This window comes from Schistocerca gregaria, chromosome 3 (genome assembly GCF_023897955.1).
Source record: "Schistocerca gregaria isolate iqSchGreg1 chromosome 3, iqSchGreg1.2, whole genome shotgun sequence".
Lineage (NCBI taxonomy): Eukaryota > Metazoa > Arthropoda > Insecta > Orthoptera > Acrididae > Schistocerca > Schistocerca gregaria.
This window is the reverse complement of record NC_064922.1, coordinates 936,355,117-936,376,206: the sequence shown is the minus strand read 5'-3', so window position 1 is coordinate 936,376,206 and position 21,090 is coordinate 936,355,117. Positions and strand designations below refer to the sequence as shown.

General features: G+C 40.2%; 1 protein-coding gene across 2 annotated transcripts in view; it reads right to left on the bottom strand.

The window, feature by feature from the left end:
• LOC126355836 (mediator of RNA polymerase II transcription subunit 1) overlaps nt 1-21,090 on the bottom strand; it is a 168,864-nt gene that overhangs the window by 68,143 nt on the left and 79,631 nt on the right. For both annotated transcript variants that reach the window (XM_050006289.1, XM_050006288.1), the window contains exon 10: nt 7,741-8,245. In XM_050006289.1, the coding sequence (XP_049862246.1) occupies nt 7,741-8,245 (505 nt within the window). The remainder of the gene's footprint in view (nt 1-7,740; nt 8,246-21,090) is intronic.

Here is a 21,090-nt window from a genome sequence, read left to right as displayed (position 1 = left end):
GGAGCTGACAATTCTGACTCCCAAGAGTGCACAGCATCTCTGTGCACTTCACAGTGATTGCTCAACATCTGACATCATTCAAGCCCCTTGTAAAACCCACCAGGCCTGGTAATAAAACCTGTCACAGACGATTGCAGCTCCAATAATTGGTGTGTGCGTGTATGAAGTTAGACTTAAAGTCCACCATGTCTTCTGGGTGCTTCACTTTTTTGTCAGGCAAAAAAAAAAAAAAAAAAATAAATAAATAAATAAATAAAATAATAATAATAATAATAATAGGAAGAAGAAGACAGAAGGTTGCATAGTGAGCAATGGAGAGATGCATGCTGCAAAATGGCACAAAACACTGGAAGACAACGTATTGTAAATGTAATTTTTACAGTAAATAAAAGGAAATTGAGGTGAATGGGACATGTAACCAGGTGGGTGGATGGTAAATGGACTAAAAGTTTATTAGAGATACGAAACAACCGAAATAATGACGCAATGGAAGGTGGGTGGACCACATTAGAAAACATGCAGGAGCCACATGAATGTGTACTCTGTGGTAATGCCTCATTTATTCCACAGTGGATGTTGAATGGGTGGTATGTGTATACCACATTTCCCCGACTATAAGACAAGGCTTTTTTTGCAATTCGAAAAATACAGTATTGTCTTACAGCCGCAGATATCTACATCTGCATGCAGACTGCACAAGCCACTGTATGGTGCACAGCAGAACCTTGTACCACTACTAGCCATTCCCTTTCCTGCTCCACTCGAAAATGGAGATGGGGAAAAACAGCAGCCTCCAAATGAGCCCTAATATCTCTTATATAATCTTAAAGTCCTTACGTGGAATGTACGTTGGTGGCAGTAGAATCATTCTCCAGTCAATTTCAAATGCCGGTTCTCCAAATTTTCTCAATAGGACCTCAAAAAAAGAACACTGTCTTCCCTTGCTTTGGTTGCTGAGGTAAATGTTTTTACATTGTGTAATAGCTTAAGATAAGGGTGGTCTTACATTCAAACATTCATTTGTTAGTTGAACCCATATGCAGACTTGAATTGATGATTTCAGTAGGATGGGATGCGATGCAGGGGCACCAACATGACCGAAAGTGGAGAAGGTAGTGGCAAGTAGGCAGTAAATTTTGTTGTTCTGCTAACTGTGGGAATGCATGCTGAGTACCTCGCTTTTGGTGAACATCTCCCATATTCAAACCACATTTTGCTTGAATATAAATTTACTCAAAAATGAACTGACTTAACAAATCGAGAAATACTCAACTGTAGTAGTATGCATTTCTAAATAAGACAATTTAAAACTAATAACAACATGTCCACAAAGAACACCTGAAACATGGTCTGATAAATGAAACACGAGATGCAACAACAGCACCAAAGCAGTTACTGCTCAACAGTACTGCGGATTTTTAGAGCTGACAATAAATGATGAAATACACTGTTAGCCTGAAGTGGTCCGATTTCTGTCAATTTAGCAATAAGGTAACATATTGTGTTATTCAGTTTCTCCATCTACACCATCTTGTGATGTGTGGTGGAGGGTAACTGGTGAACCGATATTCCTTCCCCTTTTCCCTGCTCCACTCGCTCTTCTTTTTATGTTCTCTATTTTCTTTGTCAATCCTATCTGGTACAAACCCCAGGCTGACAAGCAATATTCAAGTATTGGTTGAACGACTGTTTTGTAAACTACATCTCTTGTTGATAGACTACACTTCCTGGTTAAATCACTCCGTACACATGTTCCTGGATATTTTATGGAAGTAACTGCTTCCAGTGATTGTTCTTCAATCATTTAATCATACAATAAAGGGTCTTTGTGTCTACATATTCACAATACATTACATTGGGCCATGATTGAAATTCTAGAAACTCTCCAATCTAATCACGCAATTGGTCCGATATTCCATGCTCTTGTACTCTGTTCATTGGGCAGCATTATGGAACTGTATCAAACACCTACCTGGACATCTGGATCTACTGCTTTCCAGATCTCATGGGCAAAGAGAGTGAGCTGAGTTTCATATGATCATTGTTTGGGAAACTATTTTGATTCCTACAGATGAGATTTTTGGTCTCCAGAAATGTCATCATCCACAAGCATAAAATATGTTCCAAAATACAATATACCGTCAGTATATATACCTATAGTTTTAAGCATCAGTTTGATGACACTGTTTGAAAATGGGACTGACCCAGATTTTTCTAAAAATTAAAAATTCTTCGCTCCTCAACAACCTATGGTACATGGCTGCTATTAGAGGGGCAAGTTCTTTCGCATACTCTACAGACAATCAGACTAGTATCACATCAGGTCCAGTGGCCTTTCCTCTGTCTTTTCTAACCCTTGGTCACTTATTTCAAAAACTGTTATTTTGCCATTCATCTGACAGTTTGAAGGAAGAATTACAGTGTAATCTTCCTCTGTGAAACACTTTCGGAGAAAGATGTTTAGTATTTCATCCATTTCTTGCCTCCCGCTGTTTCAGTGCTATTATGGTCTGGACAGCTGCTCTTACGATTTTCTGTCAATTTGGTAGATAAAATTTTACTTTCAAATTCATTATGGTAATTTTGGTTTTGTGTAGTTTTTGTTTGTCTGTGAGGCTTTGGCTTCGTCCAAATTTGCAGTGAAGCTCTCTTTGCTTTCGTATTGGCTTTCTAATGGTGTTGTTGAAACACAGTGTGTCTTTTCCTTCCCACAAAACTTTATTCAGCACATATCTGTCTAAAGCGTATTGTTCAATGCTCTTGAACTTTGCCCTTGATGCTCATCATTATCAGTGCTGGAGATGAAATTTTCATGTTGACAATTAAGGTAATCCGTTTCTTGTTGATCTTGCTAAACAGAAAGATCTTTCCTAACTTTATTTGTACTCTTACTTACAGCCATACCCAGTTTTGCTGTAACAGCCTTATGATCACTGATTCCCTGTTTCATACAACTGAGTCAAAAAGTTTGGGTGTGTTTGTCACCAGCAGGTCTAAGATGTTGCCTTCACAAGTTAGGTCTCTGATTAACTACTCAAGGTAATTTTTAGAAAACACACTTAGAACAATTTCACACGATTCCCTGTCCCTACTACCCATCCTTATCACTTGAGTCCCCCAGCCTATAGCTGGTAAGCTGAAACCTCCACCTAAAACTATAGAACAACAACAAAATTTACGCAAACTATTCTTCAACTTTCTCCTTAATTGTTGAACCTCTACCACTCCTGATGCAGGGGATTATAAAAGTATCTGATGACAATATTTGATCCACCTTTAACACTTCTCTCAATCCAAATTATTGCAATTTTTATTGGTATAAACATGCCTCCACCACCAGCATTCAATCTTTTTCACATACATACCAGATGGAGTTTAGAATTCCATTGCTATTAACATCTGATTTCAGCCAACTTTCTGTCAATAGTATTACGAGGGCACTGATATAGTTTATAAACAAGATTATTTCTGGAATCTTTCCTTAGATGCACCTGCAGTTAACTAATAATATATTAACATTTTCCAATCTGCTATAACAAATTCTGGACTGGGTGCACTCTAGACCTCTCAGGATGATCAGCTACAGTCCCATGCTGGCTCTGATAGACTTTCAGCTCTGTGCAATACCTAAAATCTGCTTTTGAGGCATAAGGGGTAGCCCATGCAGCTGGTACCTTTTATCGCCTTCCACCCAGGAATTTGTGACCCCAACAATGTTCCCCGTTCACTGTCAGGCAAATGTTGACCATCAGGAATGTGCAAATGTGCAGAAGCAACATAGGTCTCAGGCAGCAACAAATGCTCCAGTGTGCCAAAGCATTTTTCAGGTGTCCCAAAGCCAGCCGAGCCCAGAGCACCAGGCTGAAGCCTGTCAACCATGACCATGACAGCTTCCAGCTGTTTGTGAACAGTGGCCAATTCCCCATACATCCATACACAACACGTGAAGTCCTTATCCATCTTGAAGCAATTTTCGTCTGTATCACAAGTAATGTGACAGCAACTCAAGAAGTTACTGTTGCACTCTAACTGCTGCCCCTATGAAACATCTAATTGATACAACACTAGAAAGGCAGTTTATACTAAGTTAATGCACCAGAATTTACACAAAAAAGTTACAGTAAGTTATTAAACAGTAGACAGCACAATAAAAGACACAGGTACAATTTACTTCTTCACAGAAATATGTGAAAACAAGAACTAAACTACTAAGTATAAATTAGAGACTACTAGTGTTCCAGCTGCATCCATCTGTCTACCCAAAAGTTTGCTTAATGTTGTAAAAATAGTACATTGTAGTGAATGAAAATGGTAGCAAATGACATGGTGGCAAATGACTTCTGTAATTCTGTTGAGAAATGTGGATGTATGAGTTTGCAGTTCACAATTGATTTAGACACACAACACAAAATTAATTTTAAGTAGATGGTCGGTTACTCATGATGCAGAAGCCACAGATAACACTGCAGCAGGAAGGAAACTTGATATCACAGAAACAAATGTTTGTAGGTGATTACACATCATCAGCTCAACATTTCAGACTTTCAGGGCACCAAGTCAGGGAAGGTTCATGAGCTGGAGCTGCAGGTTACAAAGTGTATGCAAAGAGAAATGCCTTCCTGCATACTAGAGAAATTATTTGAAATAAGCTGTTGAAGGTGAAGAGGATGTTTCAACAGATCACACTGCGAGACTTGAAGCAAGTACCAGCTGCTACGTGACAATGATGAAGAGGATGGGACTTATGTTACAACACAGTTCAGTGACTTCCCACAGCTTTTGATAAAAAACTATTTGTGTACCAATGTCATACAATCTATTTAAGAAAACACCACTAATCAAGCAATGGGAACTCCAGGTAGAAATATCAACACTGTAGGAAAACCATAGAGTGCTGCTTACTTAATGTAAAGATAACACATTAAGTTGCAGACAGGCACAATTAAAAGACAGCTACACATAAGCTTTCAGCTGCAGCCTTCGTCAGAAAAAGAAACGCACACCGTTCATTCACACAAGCAAGCACACGTCACACACACATCACCACCAATGCTGGCAGCTCAGGCCAGCATTCTGCAACTTGTGCCTGTCTGCAACTTAATGAGTCATCTTTACAGTAAGTAAGTAGCAATCTATTTTTTCCTACGTAGTTAAAACACGACTACTGTTTACATAGATAATATTAACTTTTTTTAGGTTGAGCTTAAGTACTTTATATCAACAAACAGTCTGAAAATTTGATAAGTCAGAATATGTAAAAAATAAAAATTTCTCAAAGGCCTCATCAAAACAGGGGGTCATCTTATATTCACGGTCAGTGTCTTTTTGGATAAATCGGTATGCGTGTGACAGCATGCAGTACATATAGGTTCCACAATGCCACACATAAAAATGGGATTCTTCTGAGACTCATACCTCTAGTTATATTGGTGATAAATACGTAGGGTAAACTGGTTTGGCCTAGGAGCCACTGTATGCCCAACACAAGGATCGTCTTAGTGTCTCTATACTATAGTATAGGGTCAAAGTATGAGTATTACATACTTCCTCCTGGTTAGGAAAATTGAGCAAATCAGTTGGTTCTTTTTGCATTTAATGTGGTCTAACATGGGCCTTCTGGGGCTTATGGAGGCACCATTAGTTCATGAGAAGTTGCTTACAAAAACACCAAAAAAGATTTATTTTCTCCAAAACTGAGCCACAGATTCCAAGTTCATTATGCACAGTAAATGGCTGAAGTTTTTATAATATATTTCTAAGATCCTGATCTCAAACAACCTTGAAAATTTTCTTGATATCTTTATCCTATGTTGTAGTACTGAAGCACATGCAAATTTTTTGTGCACATAAAATCCAGCCTGAGGTCAAAAACTAACATTTTTCCAGCTGCACATTAAATACCGAGATTGCATTTTGGCAGGTGGGCTGGGCTAGGGTTTGTTCTGAGTGTGGGTGGGTGGGTGGGTAGATGGAGAAAGAGGTGAGAAGCAGGAGGGGGGGGGGGGGGGGGGGGGGGGGTTGGTGACGGGTAGGTAATGACTTGGCAGCAACCAATGCAGGATAGCAGTGTGGAAGGGATGGGTGGCAGGTGCACAGGCTAGGCATACAGCATGTGGGCGCTGAAGCACATGGTGTGTAGCACATGGTGAAAGGGATGAGGCACAAATTGGGAGAGTGAGACACGACAGAGGAAGAGAAAACTGTGGGGTAGAGGGTAAGGGGAGGCTGAGAGTTGGTAGAGATTGAAGCCAGGAGGATTAATGGGAGCAAAGAATGTGTTGAAAAGGTAATTCTCATCTTCACAGCTGAGAAAAGATGGTGCTAGAGGCAAGTATCCAACGCACCCATTGAACTTGACGATGTTGTGTTCAGCAGTGTGTTGTCTCTGTAAACCTCCAGTCCTTAATCTCTGCTAAACCACTGCCTCCATGCTCTACCTAACAACTTACCCTCTCCCAATCCACATCCATGTCACCTTCATCGTGTGTCGTAACTCACCTGCCCATGTGTCGCATGCCTAGCCCACACATCTGCTACCCCTCCCCCGCCCACTTTTATCCCGCACACGTGCTGCCTCCTCCGAGCTGCTAATTACCTCTCCCTAACCCCTACTCCTGCTCCTTTACTCTCTGTCCTTCTACCCAATCCTAACCTGCCTCAATCTCCACCCCAGCCCACCTGAATCTCGCCTGTACTGTGTGTGCAGCTGGCACAGTGTAAATGCGCAGGTGTGTGTGTGTGTGTGTGTGTGTGTGTGTGTGTGTGTGTGTGTGAGAGAGAGAGAGAGAGAGAGAGAGAGAGAGAGAGAGAGAGAGAGAGAGAACCCTCTAGGTCTTACAAAAGCTATCAAAGTTTTCATTCTTTTTGTGCGAGTTCAATGCTTCTGCTATTTGGTACGTGGTCTCCTTTAGTCCCAAATTATTTATATTCTGCCAGAACTTTGCTAATACCTTGGAGGTATTTTGCACACAGTGGTGCTGATATCTGAGAGCCATTAGCAGAACACCTGGCCTCCAAGGACGACACAACTCGCAAGTCCCAAGATTTTAGCAGTGTGCAGTAGCGACATCCACTTATGGCACATGCAGCCTCACAGTACACCTGTATTTCAACCAGTGACTTCCACGGCAGTCAGCGTGTTAAGAATTCACAAACTAAAGTATGAAGAGAATACAATGAGACATTTATTCTCACAAAAGAGCAGTAATGTCATTTATGGGAGCAAAGCCAACAACATTAATAGCTAAGTTAACAGTGGAACAATAGACCGAGTGAAAGGCTTCAGATGTATAGGATCCAAAATAATCAACATCTGAGACATTGTATAAAAATTGACAAAATCCAATTTCAGATGTGTAACATCTACCAAAACACTGAAAAATAAAGTGTTGGAGGGGCATTAATGATACACTACAAAATGATGGCTTCCCCAATAAACACAAACAAAAAGAATGCTGGATCTTTACTACCGAGCAAGTGCAAGCAATTATATTTCATAGAAGAATGAAAGCAAATATAGCCTTTATAAAGGCAAACAGGATTAGATATGATAAACAGGAGACCAAGTAAATATTCAAGGCCTTTGAAATGGAACGTCCATCTGGACAGAACATAGAGAGAAAAAAATACCCATGAAAGGCTCTTTATCCAGTCAGAGTGCAATGCCAAAATAATGTATTCAATGAAAAATGATAATTCTAATAATGTATAGTTATTTAAAATGGTTTGGTGTGTGCTTACCTTTCTATCTTTCTTGCTTTTCCGAGGTTTCACGGCTTCAACTTCCGGCACATCAAACATTTCTGCATCTGTAAAATCTGATCCCTGGCGGTCCGACGCACCGTGGTCTTGTGTATCTGATGTAGATGAATCTGAGTCACTAGCAGAACTATCTGCACCAGTGGAACCAATATCAGCATCAGATAGACCTCTGTGCCAGGGAGATGTTTTATGAGGAGGTAAGGCACGCCTCCTGCCTGGACCACCAACACCGGCAGGCCACCCTCCATCTGCACCTCCCGGTCCTGGTATGCCACCACCACAACCTGACTGTCCACCGTCTGGTTCTGTCTTTATGATTGGTGGACCACCATCAAAGCCAGGAGGCCCACGACCACCTCCTGAACCGGGGCCTCCTTGATTTCCTGCTGGTGTTCCACACTCATTGGGTCCTCCACATCCTCTCATTGCTTGCTGGTGCCAAGATCGGAGCAATGAACGCATTGTCACTGGGATGGACAGGCTCCTACAGCATTTACAGAATACACTATCAAAGAACAACATATGCTACAATATTTGAGACAGATACAAGCGTGTGCAAATCACATACACAATCTTATAACAATAAACTTGCTATTATGAAGGAGAAATAAACACACTGTAAATGAAACAATTCCATCAATACATTATTATTTTGAAATAAACAGAGACAAAAATTATGCATCTTGTGAAAATTACATATTCTTCATTCGGTGAATATAGTCACATAGGTTTGTAAAATGGTTGTAACTTTAATAATGCAACTATTATTTACAACTGACAAAATAGATACATGTGTCAAAGTTTTATTGGGCTTCAAAATAGTCACCAGCATTGTGTACAACCTTTCCAGCAATGTATAAGTTGTAGGGTACTCTTAGCAGAGCTAGTTTTGACAGTTAGAATGGAGCAGTCCACTGCACTGGATATCGATAAAGGTAGGTCCCCATGACAATTTTTTTCTATTCAACTGTGTGCATGCACTTACATTTCCAACAGTGCAACTGTGTGACTGCACTTACATTTCCAACAGTGCAAGCATGCCTTCTTAATTTTTTCTTTAAATCGGAGAGTGTGCGTCATACTGCATTGTTTCCCAGATTCAGATGCATTGTTTAGCAGATAACAGGCAGCTGGGGCCCGTGTGTTTCACTGAGTAGTGTCCTGAGGTTATTCTTTACGGTGATGATGTACAATAACGCCTGCTGACTCCAAAGAAAGCATGCTGAAGTTTATCGATTACTACAGACAAGGAGAATCATTTGGAATGTCACTTTCAAAGATTAGAGCAAAGTGCCGCTAATCCAAACATGAAAACTGTTAGTCTAAGGAGGGAAAACTGCGTGGTAAACTGCTGTACATACACACAATTTTAATTTACACAGTACAGTAAACATGTATTAGAAAAATTGGCAAGAAAACATTAGGTTTAAACAATGCATAACAATAAAAGAAAAGCTGTCAAACTTACTAAAATAAAGCGGACATTTTATCCCTACTTTTTAGATTTCAAAAACTTAGTCATTCTTTTTTGGCGTAATGAAGACTGCCTCTTATATGATTCATAGTTGCGCCATCGTCTCATAATCATCAAATCAGCCGGTGTAGCAGTGGGATGTTGCTCCAAATAACGTAGCGCGAGGTCTAGGGCTTCTGCTGCGTCACTGTTTGGCACCAGCTCTCCTTTGCCGCTTTCAGGTTCATTGTCACTTCCGTCACAGCAGTCCACGCCTTCCTGGTCTTGAGTCACAGCAGCAACTAAATCAGCGTCAGTAAAGTTCTCCACACATGCCCCATCAGCTGCCAGGTCACTCTTCTACGTCTCCTTCACTTACTTCTTCACATCCTGGGATTGTCTGTATCATTCGTAGTAGATTTTGCTCTTCATTTTCAAATAGGTTGTCCTGAAATTCAAGAGATGTTCACCATTTTCTCCAATATTTTCTCAGAGTATTTTCTGAAATATTCTGCCATGCCATGCCTCAGTGGCCCAATAAACAACATCCTTCACATTGGTATTTTTTATTTTGTCCACTAAAGGAATGCTATCATCTTGGATAAACATTCTTAAAAATTGTTTTCCGTAAATCAGTATTAATGTTTGCAGTATGCCCTGGTCCATCAGCTGTAGAAGTGGTGTAACATTTGGCGACAAAAACTTCGCCACAGTTTCTCCATCACATAATTCCTCAATGCTGGAGTGAGATAGCACATTATCAATCAAAAGGATTGCACGGAGAGACAAATTATTTTCCTTAGAAGACCATCAAACAGAGGGAACAAACTGGCCGTGAAACCATTCCAAAACTGTTCCAAGTCAGCCAAATTTTGAGTGTTTTTAACGAAGACGTTACACAGGACTTTTCAAATATCGCTTGGTTCTTATTCCAATCACAAATGGTTGCTTTACCAAGACCCAGTTCCGTTGCCAGTTGAGATACATTCTCACCTTTCCTTCCCTCTTTCCTGAAGAAGCAACCGTTGGTTGCAAAAGCTTGAATTTTGTGTGTATGTTTGTGTATCTATCGATCTGCCAGCGCTTTTGTTTGGTAAGTCACATCAACTTTGTTTTATTAATGATGATGTAAATAAAATAGAAAGAAACTTCCACATGGGAAAAATATATTAAAAACAAAGATTCCAAGACTTACCAAGCGGGAAAGCGCCGGCAGACAGGCACAATGAACAAAACACACAAACACACACACAGAATTACTAGCTTTCGCAACCGATGGTTGCTTCTTCAGGAAGGAGAGGGAAAGACGAAAGGATGTGGGTTTTAAGGGAGAGGGTAAGGAGTCATTCCAATCCCGGGAGTGGAACGACTTCCCTTAGGGGAAAAACAAGGACAGGTGCACACACACACACACACACACACACACACACATATCCATCCGCACATACACAGACACAAGCAGACATATTTAAAGGCAAAGAGTCTTTGCCTTTAAATATGTCTGCTTGTGTCTGTGTATGTGCGGATGGATATGTGTGTGTGTGTGTGTGTGTGTGTGTGTGTGTGTGTGTGTGCGCGAGTGTACACCTGTCCTTTTTTTTCCTCTAAGGGAAGTCGTTCCGCTCCCGGGATTGGAATGACTCCTTACCCTCTCCCTTAAAACCCACATCCTTTCGTCTTTCCCTCTCCTTCCTGAAGAAGCAGCCATCGGTTGCGAAAGCTAGTAATTCTGTGTGTTTGTTTGTGTGTTTTGTTCATTGTGCCTGTCTGCCGGCGCTTTCCCGCTTGGTAAGTCTTGGAATCTTTGTTTTTAATAAAACTTTGTTTTTAGATATATAAAACATTAAAAGATCTTACCTTACGTCATGAAAGAAACAAGACTTCAGAGGATACTTAAAGAGCATCGGAATTTCGTGAACCACACTAAAATGCATAAGTCGGCTTAAAATGCACATTCATATGTCCAGATTCGTATGTAAATTTTCTTAGACTACCAGTACTGTATTATCTCGTTTGGTTCTTTATTATGGCATAATGCCATACGTGCACTTGAAATGCAGCGAACATTTGAAATTAGCCAATAATGTGAAATTAAACACTTCGTTTCATATAAAGCAGAAAAGATTAATGAAACCCAAATCTGTTTAGCAAACCGACAAAAATAACTTCATTGTTCTGCAAGGTGATTAATGCTTGACTGTCAGGAAGGTGGAAATAAAATCTAAAACTAATAACATATTTTAGCCTTCCATAATTATGCAAACGTATTTTAATTAATTTGATAACTCCCAGCCGCAAAAATCCGTTTGTTATCATTTAACGTGAGAGCAATAAACAAAGAGGAAACAACAAAATCACTGAACGTAAACACAGGTCACATGGAGACGACCCATCTCACCACCACAACTCAAAACTGCTCTGAGCATCAGCACCAGATTTACTATATTTCCGAACTGGGGCGATATTAGGTAGTGGCGCCCAGCCATACCGTAACCAGAAGCGAAAGAAGGTACAACTCATACGCGACTGAACTGCGCCTGCAGAAGAGCCCGACCACAACTGCTGAAGCGAATCTAATTTAAACCCGTTGTCTCGTTATGAAGCATTGTAGTCTTCCTAAAGCCTTTAACAAACTTTGCTGTTGGCAGACGCTTGTATGAACGCTGTGTTTTGTTGTTCTATACGGCACATTTCCTTTGCAACTTAAGGTTTGCTTCTTCTTTTTTTTTTTCTGCAGCATTATTCTGCAATAGCGGGATACAGTAATATCCTTTGTTAGAGTATTCGTTCTTACCAGTCAAAATCACAAAAATTTAACTGGAAACTAAAACAATGGAAAATTCCCGGAATTCTAAACAATTCCCAGGTTTTTCCCGGTTTTCTCCCGGATGAAAAAATTCCCGGTTTTCTCCCGGATGAAAAAATTCCCGGGTTTTTCCTGGATCTCCCGGGTCGTATACACCCTGAAATACACCAAGGGTATCACAGAGGCTTTCACAGACAAGAATTATTCTCTCAACCTTGCACAGAAACAGATCTCTTGTGCCTTGACTGTCCAGTCACCTAAAACGACATTGTCACCATTTGGCCACAAGGAGCACTCCACTCTTGACTCAGTACCACCCAAGACTGGAACAACTGCATCACGTTTTCCAACAGGGTTTTGAATGCCTCTTGGTGTGGCCTGAAATGAGGAATACCCGACCCACTATCCCTCCCGTCCATCCCAGAGCTGTATTCTGCTGACCGATGAAACTACATAATATTCTTGTCCATCTCTACTCCACATCTTCTCTGAACCTCACGGCTATTATCCCTGTAATAGACCTAAATGCAAGACCTGTCTTATACATCCTCTCACCAACACTTACTCCAGTCCACTCACAGCCATCACCTATCCCATCAAAGGCAAGTGAAACCAGTCATGTGATCTGCAAACTAAGATGTAACCATTGTGCTGCATTCTACGGGGACTTGACAACCAGCAAGCTGTCTGTCTGCATGAACGGCCACCAACAGGGTGTGGCTAAGAGACTGCTGGACCCCACAGTTACTGAAAATGTTGCCCAACACAACATGTTTCACTTCAATAACTGCTTTGCAGCCTGCATCATCTGGATGCCACCACAAGCAGCACTGCACCTTCCCCCAATCCCTCACCTGCCATCCTTCGCCCTACCCATCCCAGCCTACTCCCTATCCCCACCACCAACAGATTGCTTGTCCCATCTCGAGCAGCTGCTGTACACAGTCCAGCCTCAGTGGCCAGAGAAAGTTGTCGTGTGTGTAGTGTGAATGTGTGTGTGTGTTTTCTGCTTTAGAAGAAGGCCATTTGGCCGAAAGCTCATTTAGAAATTTATTCTTTTCATAATATTGGCAAGCAAAGAAATGGGTGCACAGCAGACTGCTTGAACACTGAAGCAATGTGTGGACATGAAAGCACTCATGTCCAATTGCAATTTTACTAACAATTTTTGTGCATGTGCTTTTGTTCCCCTACGTCTGCGTCTGCACACGAGGAACTAGGCATTGTGTTATCATACCTTAACAATTCTGAGGCACATGCCACAAAGTACTTCCTTCATCTTAGAAATCAGGTCAAAATCACAAGTCTTGGAAGTAGGGTAGATGATACAGCATTTACCAGCACCACAGACTGAACAAATTGGTCACAGTTTGTACTGAGTGCAACACAGTACTGTCATGAAAAAGAGCTTGTGGCGTCGCAACTAGTGCGAGCGCACAGTTTTCTATCAAATATTTACTGTGAAATGTAGACAGACTGTAAAGTAGCCATCAGATTAGCATATGTGCTGTAGCGGGCAGATTACCGGTGTCCGTTCGTCTGACGTCACGACCATATGGCATGTCTGTACCGTGAGAATGTAAGACCTGTGCGCTAACTAGCCGCGTGTATAACGTGGAACTTTCATCTTTAATAACTTCTAACTGAGGAACCTGAGGAAATTAAAAGTTAATATACTAGTTTCTGTTATGAATAAAAATAAGTCATCCAAATTTGAGCTTTGAAACCTGCATATTTGGAAATTAGAAAAATCTTACAGAAAACGTAAATTTCTACAATTTTCGAGTCTAAATAAATACCATTATGTATAGATCACCTTCAGTGACCATCCAACTATGAAACAAAATCACCTTCCGTGCTTTTGTATTTATTTTGAGAATTTTACTTTTAGAAATTCACCTATAACTTTGTTAAAACCATAAATGTTTTGAATTTTTGTGAACAGTTATTTTATATGAGTAGGTGAGAGTGAATGAGTGTGCCTGAGTGAATGAAAGAGGGACATTCGCCATTCTTTGCAAGTGTATAAAATCTAGGTTGGAACTCGCAAGTGTTCAGACGATGTAACCGTGGGAACAGAGTCGCCAGTGGTTCCCCATCTTAGTGAATGTCGGATGTCCAAGAGTGTATGGTATTGTACAAGCAGCCAGAACGTTCGCGAGTATTTAAATAATTTCTGGAAATAAAGTAAAGTCTAGTTTTCCTTTCGGTTTGTTAAATTATACAGTAAATTTTGTGTAACAAGAAATCATGACGTAAATGATTCAGAAGTCATGACTGGTGCGTGCTAGATTTTGGCGCGAGGCGCACCCAAAGAGTTAATTCTGATTGGCTGTGTGATGTGTGAGCCAATGAGATGCGAGGACGGTTAGCAGACTAGGAGAGTGAGTCGCGAGTGGAGGAGGGGTCGCGAAGGAACTGTGATCGAGAAGAGACATGCTTGATGTGTCCTCGCGAATAATGTGTAAAATGAAGTCATAAAACGGCTTCATCGGTTCGGTACTGTGCGATTTGAGACTGGAAGAGTCCAGTAACGCGTAGTGTGAGTTTGAGCGAGTTGTGACTTTTCGTTCCGCGAAAGACGCGAGTAACTTTAATAATTAAAAGCGTGGCGGTACTTCGTAAACTTTTACTAAGTGCTTATGGCGAGCATTAACGTTAAAAAACGAACTATTATTGAACATCGACTGCAAACGTGTATGTTAGAAAATCGTCTGTGTTGCAGTTAAGTAAATTCCGTAACTTTGAAAGCTAATTCTGGCGGGGTTTGAGTGTGGATAGAATTGTGAACTGAACTTTCTTCAAACGTAGATTAGCGGGCTGATGATCAGGCTTAAAGACAATAAAGAGCTTAAATAGAATTACCAACTTCGCGTTCTCGTTTGAGTAAACAATTACTACCATTCCAATAACTCAATTTATTTAGGAAGATTGCTCATAGATTGTATTTCAGCAAACATGTATCGCGGCCTCCGGTGAGCGGCTATTAAATTGCAGTTTCTTCAACACTGCTTTTCTGCAATTTTTCCAGTAGCTGCTATCAGGAGAGGCGAGTGCAGCAACTACCTAAGAAACGAGGTAGGTGGATTTTCTTTCAGGGAAAGGAAACTGCGCGATAAGAGCCTGACCCGTCGCAAGTGGTGCATCGGCCGGGAAATAAAAATAGTAAATTCCAGTGAATTTCAAAAAAAAGCAGTAGTGACAATTACCGGACAATACAGAAGTGCTCGCTATGTGTAGGAACTGTGTAGCGTACAAATTGATATCGCCACGTGAATAGGAAGGACAGTGAAAGTGTCCGTGAACTGTAATGTGTTGTACGGAACGGAAGAATTTTTCGGTGACTACGCGCCGATTGGAATAGCAGTCTACGACGGCGTCTGGCAGACGACGAGCTACGGAGACTACGCAGAGGCGACGACAGCAGTGGCAGTTGGCAGCGCTGATTCGAGCGGGGGCCCGGAAACTGGTACAGCATTGCAGTGTATGGTGAACGGACCCGCAGTTTCATCTAGCAGCAACGCAGCACGCCGAAGCACAAAGTTAAGTACAGTGCTTTTGAAAACTTTGTGTGTTTGTGGAGTCAAACTGAGAAAAATGGCTGAGTTTCAACCAAGTGACAAAAAGGCGGAACTAAGTTGTGATAGTGGGATGGAGACAGGGGAAAATGACCCCATGAATTTTAGTTTAGACGTGTCTCAACCCAATTTCAGTAGTAGTTTGACTGATTCATCCTATGTTAATTATAGTTTGGAGTCAGATCCAAATATGTCAGTGCCCAGTGAGTTACAGTTACCCATGCCGGTAGTTAATGTTAATAGGGACATTGTATCAGCAAATGAGGGGGCGAAGGATAATGTCGCCAGTATGCTGATGAATCTATTAACTAAGATGAACGTGTTGGATTCCAATATGTCAAGTAAGATGGATTCCAGTATATCAAAATTGGAAACTAATATGTCACAAATGGAAACTAATATGTCAAGTAAAATGGATTCAAAAATGTCTAAATTAGGATCTGATTTAAGTAATGAGATGACTAAAATGGGCGCTGATTTAGATTCCAAAATATCCGATCTCAGAGACTGTTGGAAGCAAGATTTAGCAGTGCTCAGTAGTAAAGTAAATGTTGAAATACAGCAGGTTAAACTAGAATGTACAGAAAATATTGTTCAAGTGCAAAGTGAATTGACGACACGAATCGAACAGGTTACTGAGGATCAACAGCAATTTAAATCCCATGTTGATGCAGAATTAGATAAAGTATGTGAGCACATAAAAGTGGTAGAGAATTCCAATGAAATTAATCATGCCGCCTTAGAATGTAAAGTAAATGATACCAAAATTCGGTGTGAGAAACTTGGAGAGCAAGTTGTAAATAAGGTCAATAATTTAGAGACTCACATAAGCCATTTCAGTGAAAGTGTGAATGAGCAACTTTGTGGGCATGAATGCAGACTAACCAAAGTAGAACAGTGTGTTTCTAACCATAGTGGTAGTATAATTTCCAGTGGAATAATTGAATCTACCGAGGTTGCGTATGTTACCCACAGACAGTTTTTAAAATTTGACCCAAGTAAGAACATGCACCCCAGAGAATTTTGGAACGATTTTGAAGACGTTTTGCCGAAAGTATGGAGCGATAAACAAAAGATAGGCTTTATCACTTCAAATTTGATGGGAGAGGCCAGAGTATGGGGGAATTTAGCCTCTGAAAAATACGCGAAATTGTCAGAATTTAAATTAGCGTTCTTTGAGGAATACTGGGGAAAGAGAAAGCAGATGGATGTTCTTAATCGGTTCTGGTCGGGAGAGAAGTATGACCCCAAGAGAGAGGGCATCAAACGATTTGTTCAAAGGTGGGTAACAACTCTGTCCTACCTTAGTAATAAGTTAGAAACAGAACAGATCATATTAGGGGTAGAAAATAAGCTACCGTGGAACTGGAAAACTAAGATCATATCTGCGCCCCGAGATAACATTGACAAGTTCGTACAGTATTTAGAAAGGGTTGAATCCGTCCAAAAAGAAGAAGAAAACATGAGGAGGGAGCATCGCCCGCCTGCTAGGCAGAATGACAATCGCGCGGATGTAAACATTAATAGGATGGGTGTTCAGAGAGGCGGCGGATACCGTGGCAGTTCACGTGGTAGAGGAAGAACATATGTTAACAGGTTCAATGAACGCGAGCAGTATGACAGCGGCCGACAGATGTCAGGAGGTGAGGCGGTCAGCTGGAGGCATAGTGATGACGCACCGCGCTCGGAAAACCATTAATTGTCTACGAGTGTGCTGGCGATCGTAGGCAACAGCGTTTAAAGTTAAATCCGCTGGCAAAACCATTCATAAGAAAGCAGCCTGAACGACCACCTAACATAAATGTTGTTGCTACAAAATTTAGGGAGGATAACGTAAAACAGACAGAGATAGTAGCTTTAAGTCAAGTGGAGGTTAATGAACCAATTAACTGTAAGAATAATCATAAGAAGCCACTTATTGAAGAACTAAGTACTAGTTATAAGGGTAATAATCAGAAAGACATTATGCACAGTAAAACTAATGAAGAGCTGTCGGATAGGGGTGAGAACAGTAATAATGGCAGGGTTGTGACTGTGCTTGATAAGATAATTGATGTTGTAGATAGTTACGAAGAAGAGGATAGATTAGAGGAGGAGGTAGAGGTTAATGACGACGCCTTGGATAGGGTCGTAGAAAAGGAGGTTAATGAGAAAGAGGGGGAAACATTGGAAAAATGTTTTGACTTAGCAATAGTGGATAGGCTAATAGGAGCTGCCACTAGAATTGAGGGTGATAATAAGCATGAAATAAACCCTGTAAGTGTGAATGTGATTGCCACCCAAAAGACAGGCTTCGAAAGGAGAGAAATTGTGCAAGATTTATTGGAGGAAGCAGAACCCAAAATAAATAAAGAGTACTTAGGGCAACCGATAGTAGAGCTAAGAGTATTAAATGAACCAGTTAAATGTTTGATAGATACTGGATCGGAAGTCTGTGCAGTATCCCAGAACTTGGTAAATGAACTCCCTAACAGTAAACAGATTGTTAAGATGCCAGTAAGTGGCTTGAACATTGTAGTAGCAACCGGTAAGACTAAGAAGACAGTAAAACAGGAAGTGTTTCTACCCATAGCATTTAAGGAAGTAGAAATAAGACAGAACTTCTTAGTTATAAATGGACTGAGTGTAGACATATTGGTGGGGGCTGACTTTTTGAATAAATATGAAGGATGGGTGAATTTTTCTACCAATGATGTTATGGTAAAAATTAAGGGTAAACTAATTACTATACCTTTCATCGGTAAGCAGCTATGTGAGGATCCTGAGCAGAATGATTTTCCTATATGTATTTGTAAAACAGAGAAATTCTTGGAGGGCTATAATGAGTACGGTGGCAAAAAAGTAGAGGATCCGTCTGAGCTTGTGAGTGTCAGAAATAGGATCGAGGAGAAATTACTAGAATTAATTGATATTGATGAAGCAAGGAAAAACGATTTAAGACAAATACTAGTCAAACATGCCGAGGTTTTCTCAGATCAACCAGGGCTAGTAAAGGATTATGAGTGTTTTTTGACAGTGCAGAAAGACGCTCATTTCTTCAAAAAACCATTTGCAATCCCAGAAGTACATAAGGAGGCAGTACGTGACTTAATTCAAAATATGTTAGAGTGGGGAATTATTGAAAGGGCTGTTAGTGTGTACAATAACCCGCTAGTCATAGTTCCTAAGAAGGATGGTTCAATTAGACTAGTGTTGGATGCTCGAGCATTAAACAAAATAGTACTACCTGAGAGTGACCGTCCGGAGAATATTGAAGAACTGCTACAAAAGTTTAAAGGTGCTAAGTTCTTTACATCCATGGATGTGACCTGTGGATATTGGAACCTACCGTTAGCAAAGGAATCAAGAAAGTACACGGCATTCTTATTCGAAGGTAGATGTTATCAGTATAAGGTGGTGCCGTTTGGTTTAAATATAAGTGTATGTGCCTTTGTAAGAGCTATGTCGCAGGTGTTAGGGCTTAGGAACATTGTGGATTTGAAAAGATATGTTCAAAAGAGAGACGTGGCCAGGAGTGAGTAGATACCTCAGAGAGCTTTGCACTCTTTGCAGAGCTAAGTGCGTGACGAGCACTAGGTCTCGAGTCGTTTGACAATATTTCTTCCACTTTCTTTTCCGTATTGTCAACCTACCTCTTCTTTCATTCAGAACTAAAATTCTATCGTCTTTCCTTTCTTCTCTATCGTAGTTTTTAAGTGATAAAGTGTTTAAGTAATGAGTAGGAAAGAACCTCAGTGCAGTATAGGTTAAGCGTAAGGAATGAGTGTAAGAGAAAATCAAAAAGGATTAAGATACCTCAGATAAGTAATAAGTCTCAGTAAAGTAAATGTTTGGCCTAAGGTGTGAGTAATGCCCTTAGAAAGGTAAAATAACTAAGAAATGTAAGAGCCTCAGAAAATATGGTGACGAACATTGAAGCTGTTTGTTAAGTAACAGAACGATATGTTAAGACGTAGCATTAAGCTAATGTTTAGGAAAGGAAATGGAGCAGTACAGCAAAACTGTCTGTTCAATGAAGTCAGAGCCTCAGGAGGTGATTTAGTGGTAAAATGAGTAAAGGTACAGTGCAACAAGGTTGACTGTCAAAGGGGTAAAGGAAGTTAAGTTAAAGGGACAGTGCAGCAGGACTGACTGTCAAATGAAGAGAAATATGTGAGAAAAGGAGAAAGAATGAGCATAGTGTTTGGCTAGCTCGATATTAGGAAAAAGTGAGGCTACGAAGGTGAGTAAATAAAAAGCTTAATGTTGGTAACCAGAGGTGGCGTTTGTTGGTAAACAGAGGAGATGTTTGTAAACAAAAGGAAGTGAGGCTACGAATGTAAACAGAGCTGAGGCGACGTTGGTAACCCAGGAGGTGGATGTATGTTAGAAAGTATGGGTAACGAGGTTTCGCAGATTAGTAGGAAACGCTTTAACAAATACTAACCTGAGTGTGTGAAGTATGAGTATGAGAGTTGTAAATTAAACCCGAATGTGACTAGAGAAAACCTGATGTTGACAAGAAATTGAAGTAACTCCAGATATGTGAGATGAGGAAAGTACCCATGACATCGATTCCATTTTTGACCAGAGACACACAAAGCTCCCCAAGTTTGTCATAGAGATTAGTATAAGGATTGTAGTGTTGATAAATGAATAAGTAAATATGTATTTTTCAGTGTTTAATTTATGATACAGGACTACAGGAGATTGCCTGGAGACAGAATTGTAATATTGATAATTTTGTGTATATTTTATATTGTTGTGTATTGTACAGGAACTGGAGAGTCACCAGTGCTGGCGGAGATTTATTATGTATTTGTGAACTATTTGTAGGAATTGTTTTTCTTAGTATTTCTTATGTAACCATAACTTGTTTGATTATGAGATGAAGAAGTAATTAAAGAGTAATTGTGCCACTTCGGTACTGCATTAGGAAAGTCAATTCACTTTTCACTTAAAAAAAAAAAAAAAAAAAAAAAAAAAAATTTTGAAAATTGTACATACTGTAAAGTAAATTTTATCAAAAATATGAGACTTTAGAGTCAAGCAGATAGCGCCATTTATCGCTGCTGTAGGTTAAGACGTAGCAGTTAGAAAGGGAACTGAGGCCAGCTGATGTTTCAGGTGCGCCGAAGTAAATAGAGGTGGTAGCACGAGACTTGAAATGGACCTCCCAAGCAGGACCCGGTCGAACTACGAGTGCTATCAAAATCTTAAGTGTAAGTGGTAAAAAAGTGACGCTCACCATAGCGATAGTAGTGTTAGTGTGCGTGTGACGTACATCAAGATAGTATTTAGGTTTGTTTTCTCTTTCAGGAATTTGTAAATAGAATTTTGTAATCTGAAAAATTTTTTTTTTTTGAATGATGATAAAAGTGCATGTTTAGATATAAGATGTTTTGTAGGTCGTCAGCCCTAGGTATAAGTGGATGATTGATGTACAGGAACTATAAATGTTAAATAGCTGTTTGAGTAAATCTTTAATAGAAATTTTTTTTTAGAAAACTAAA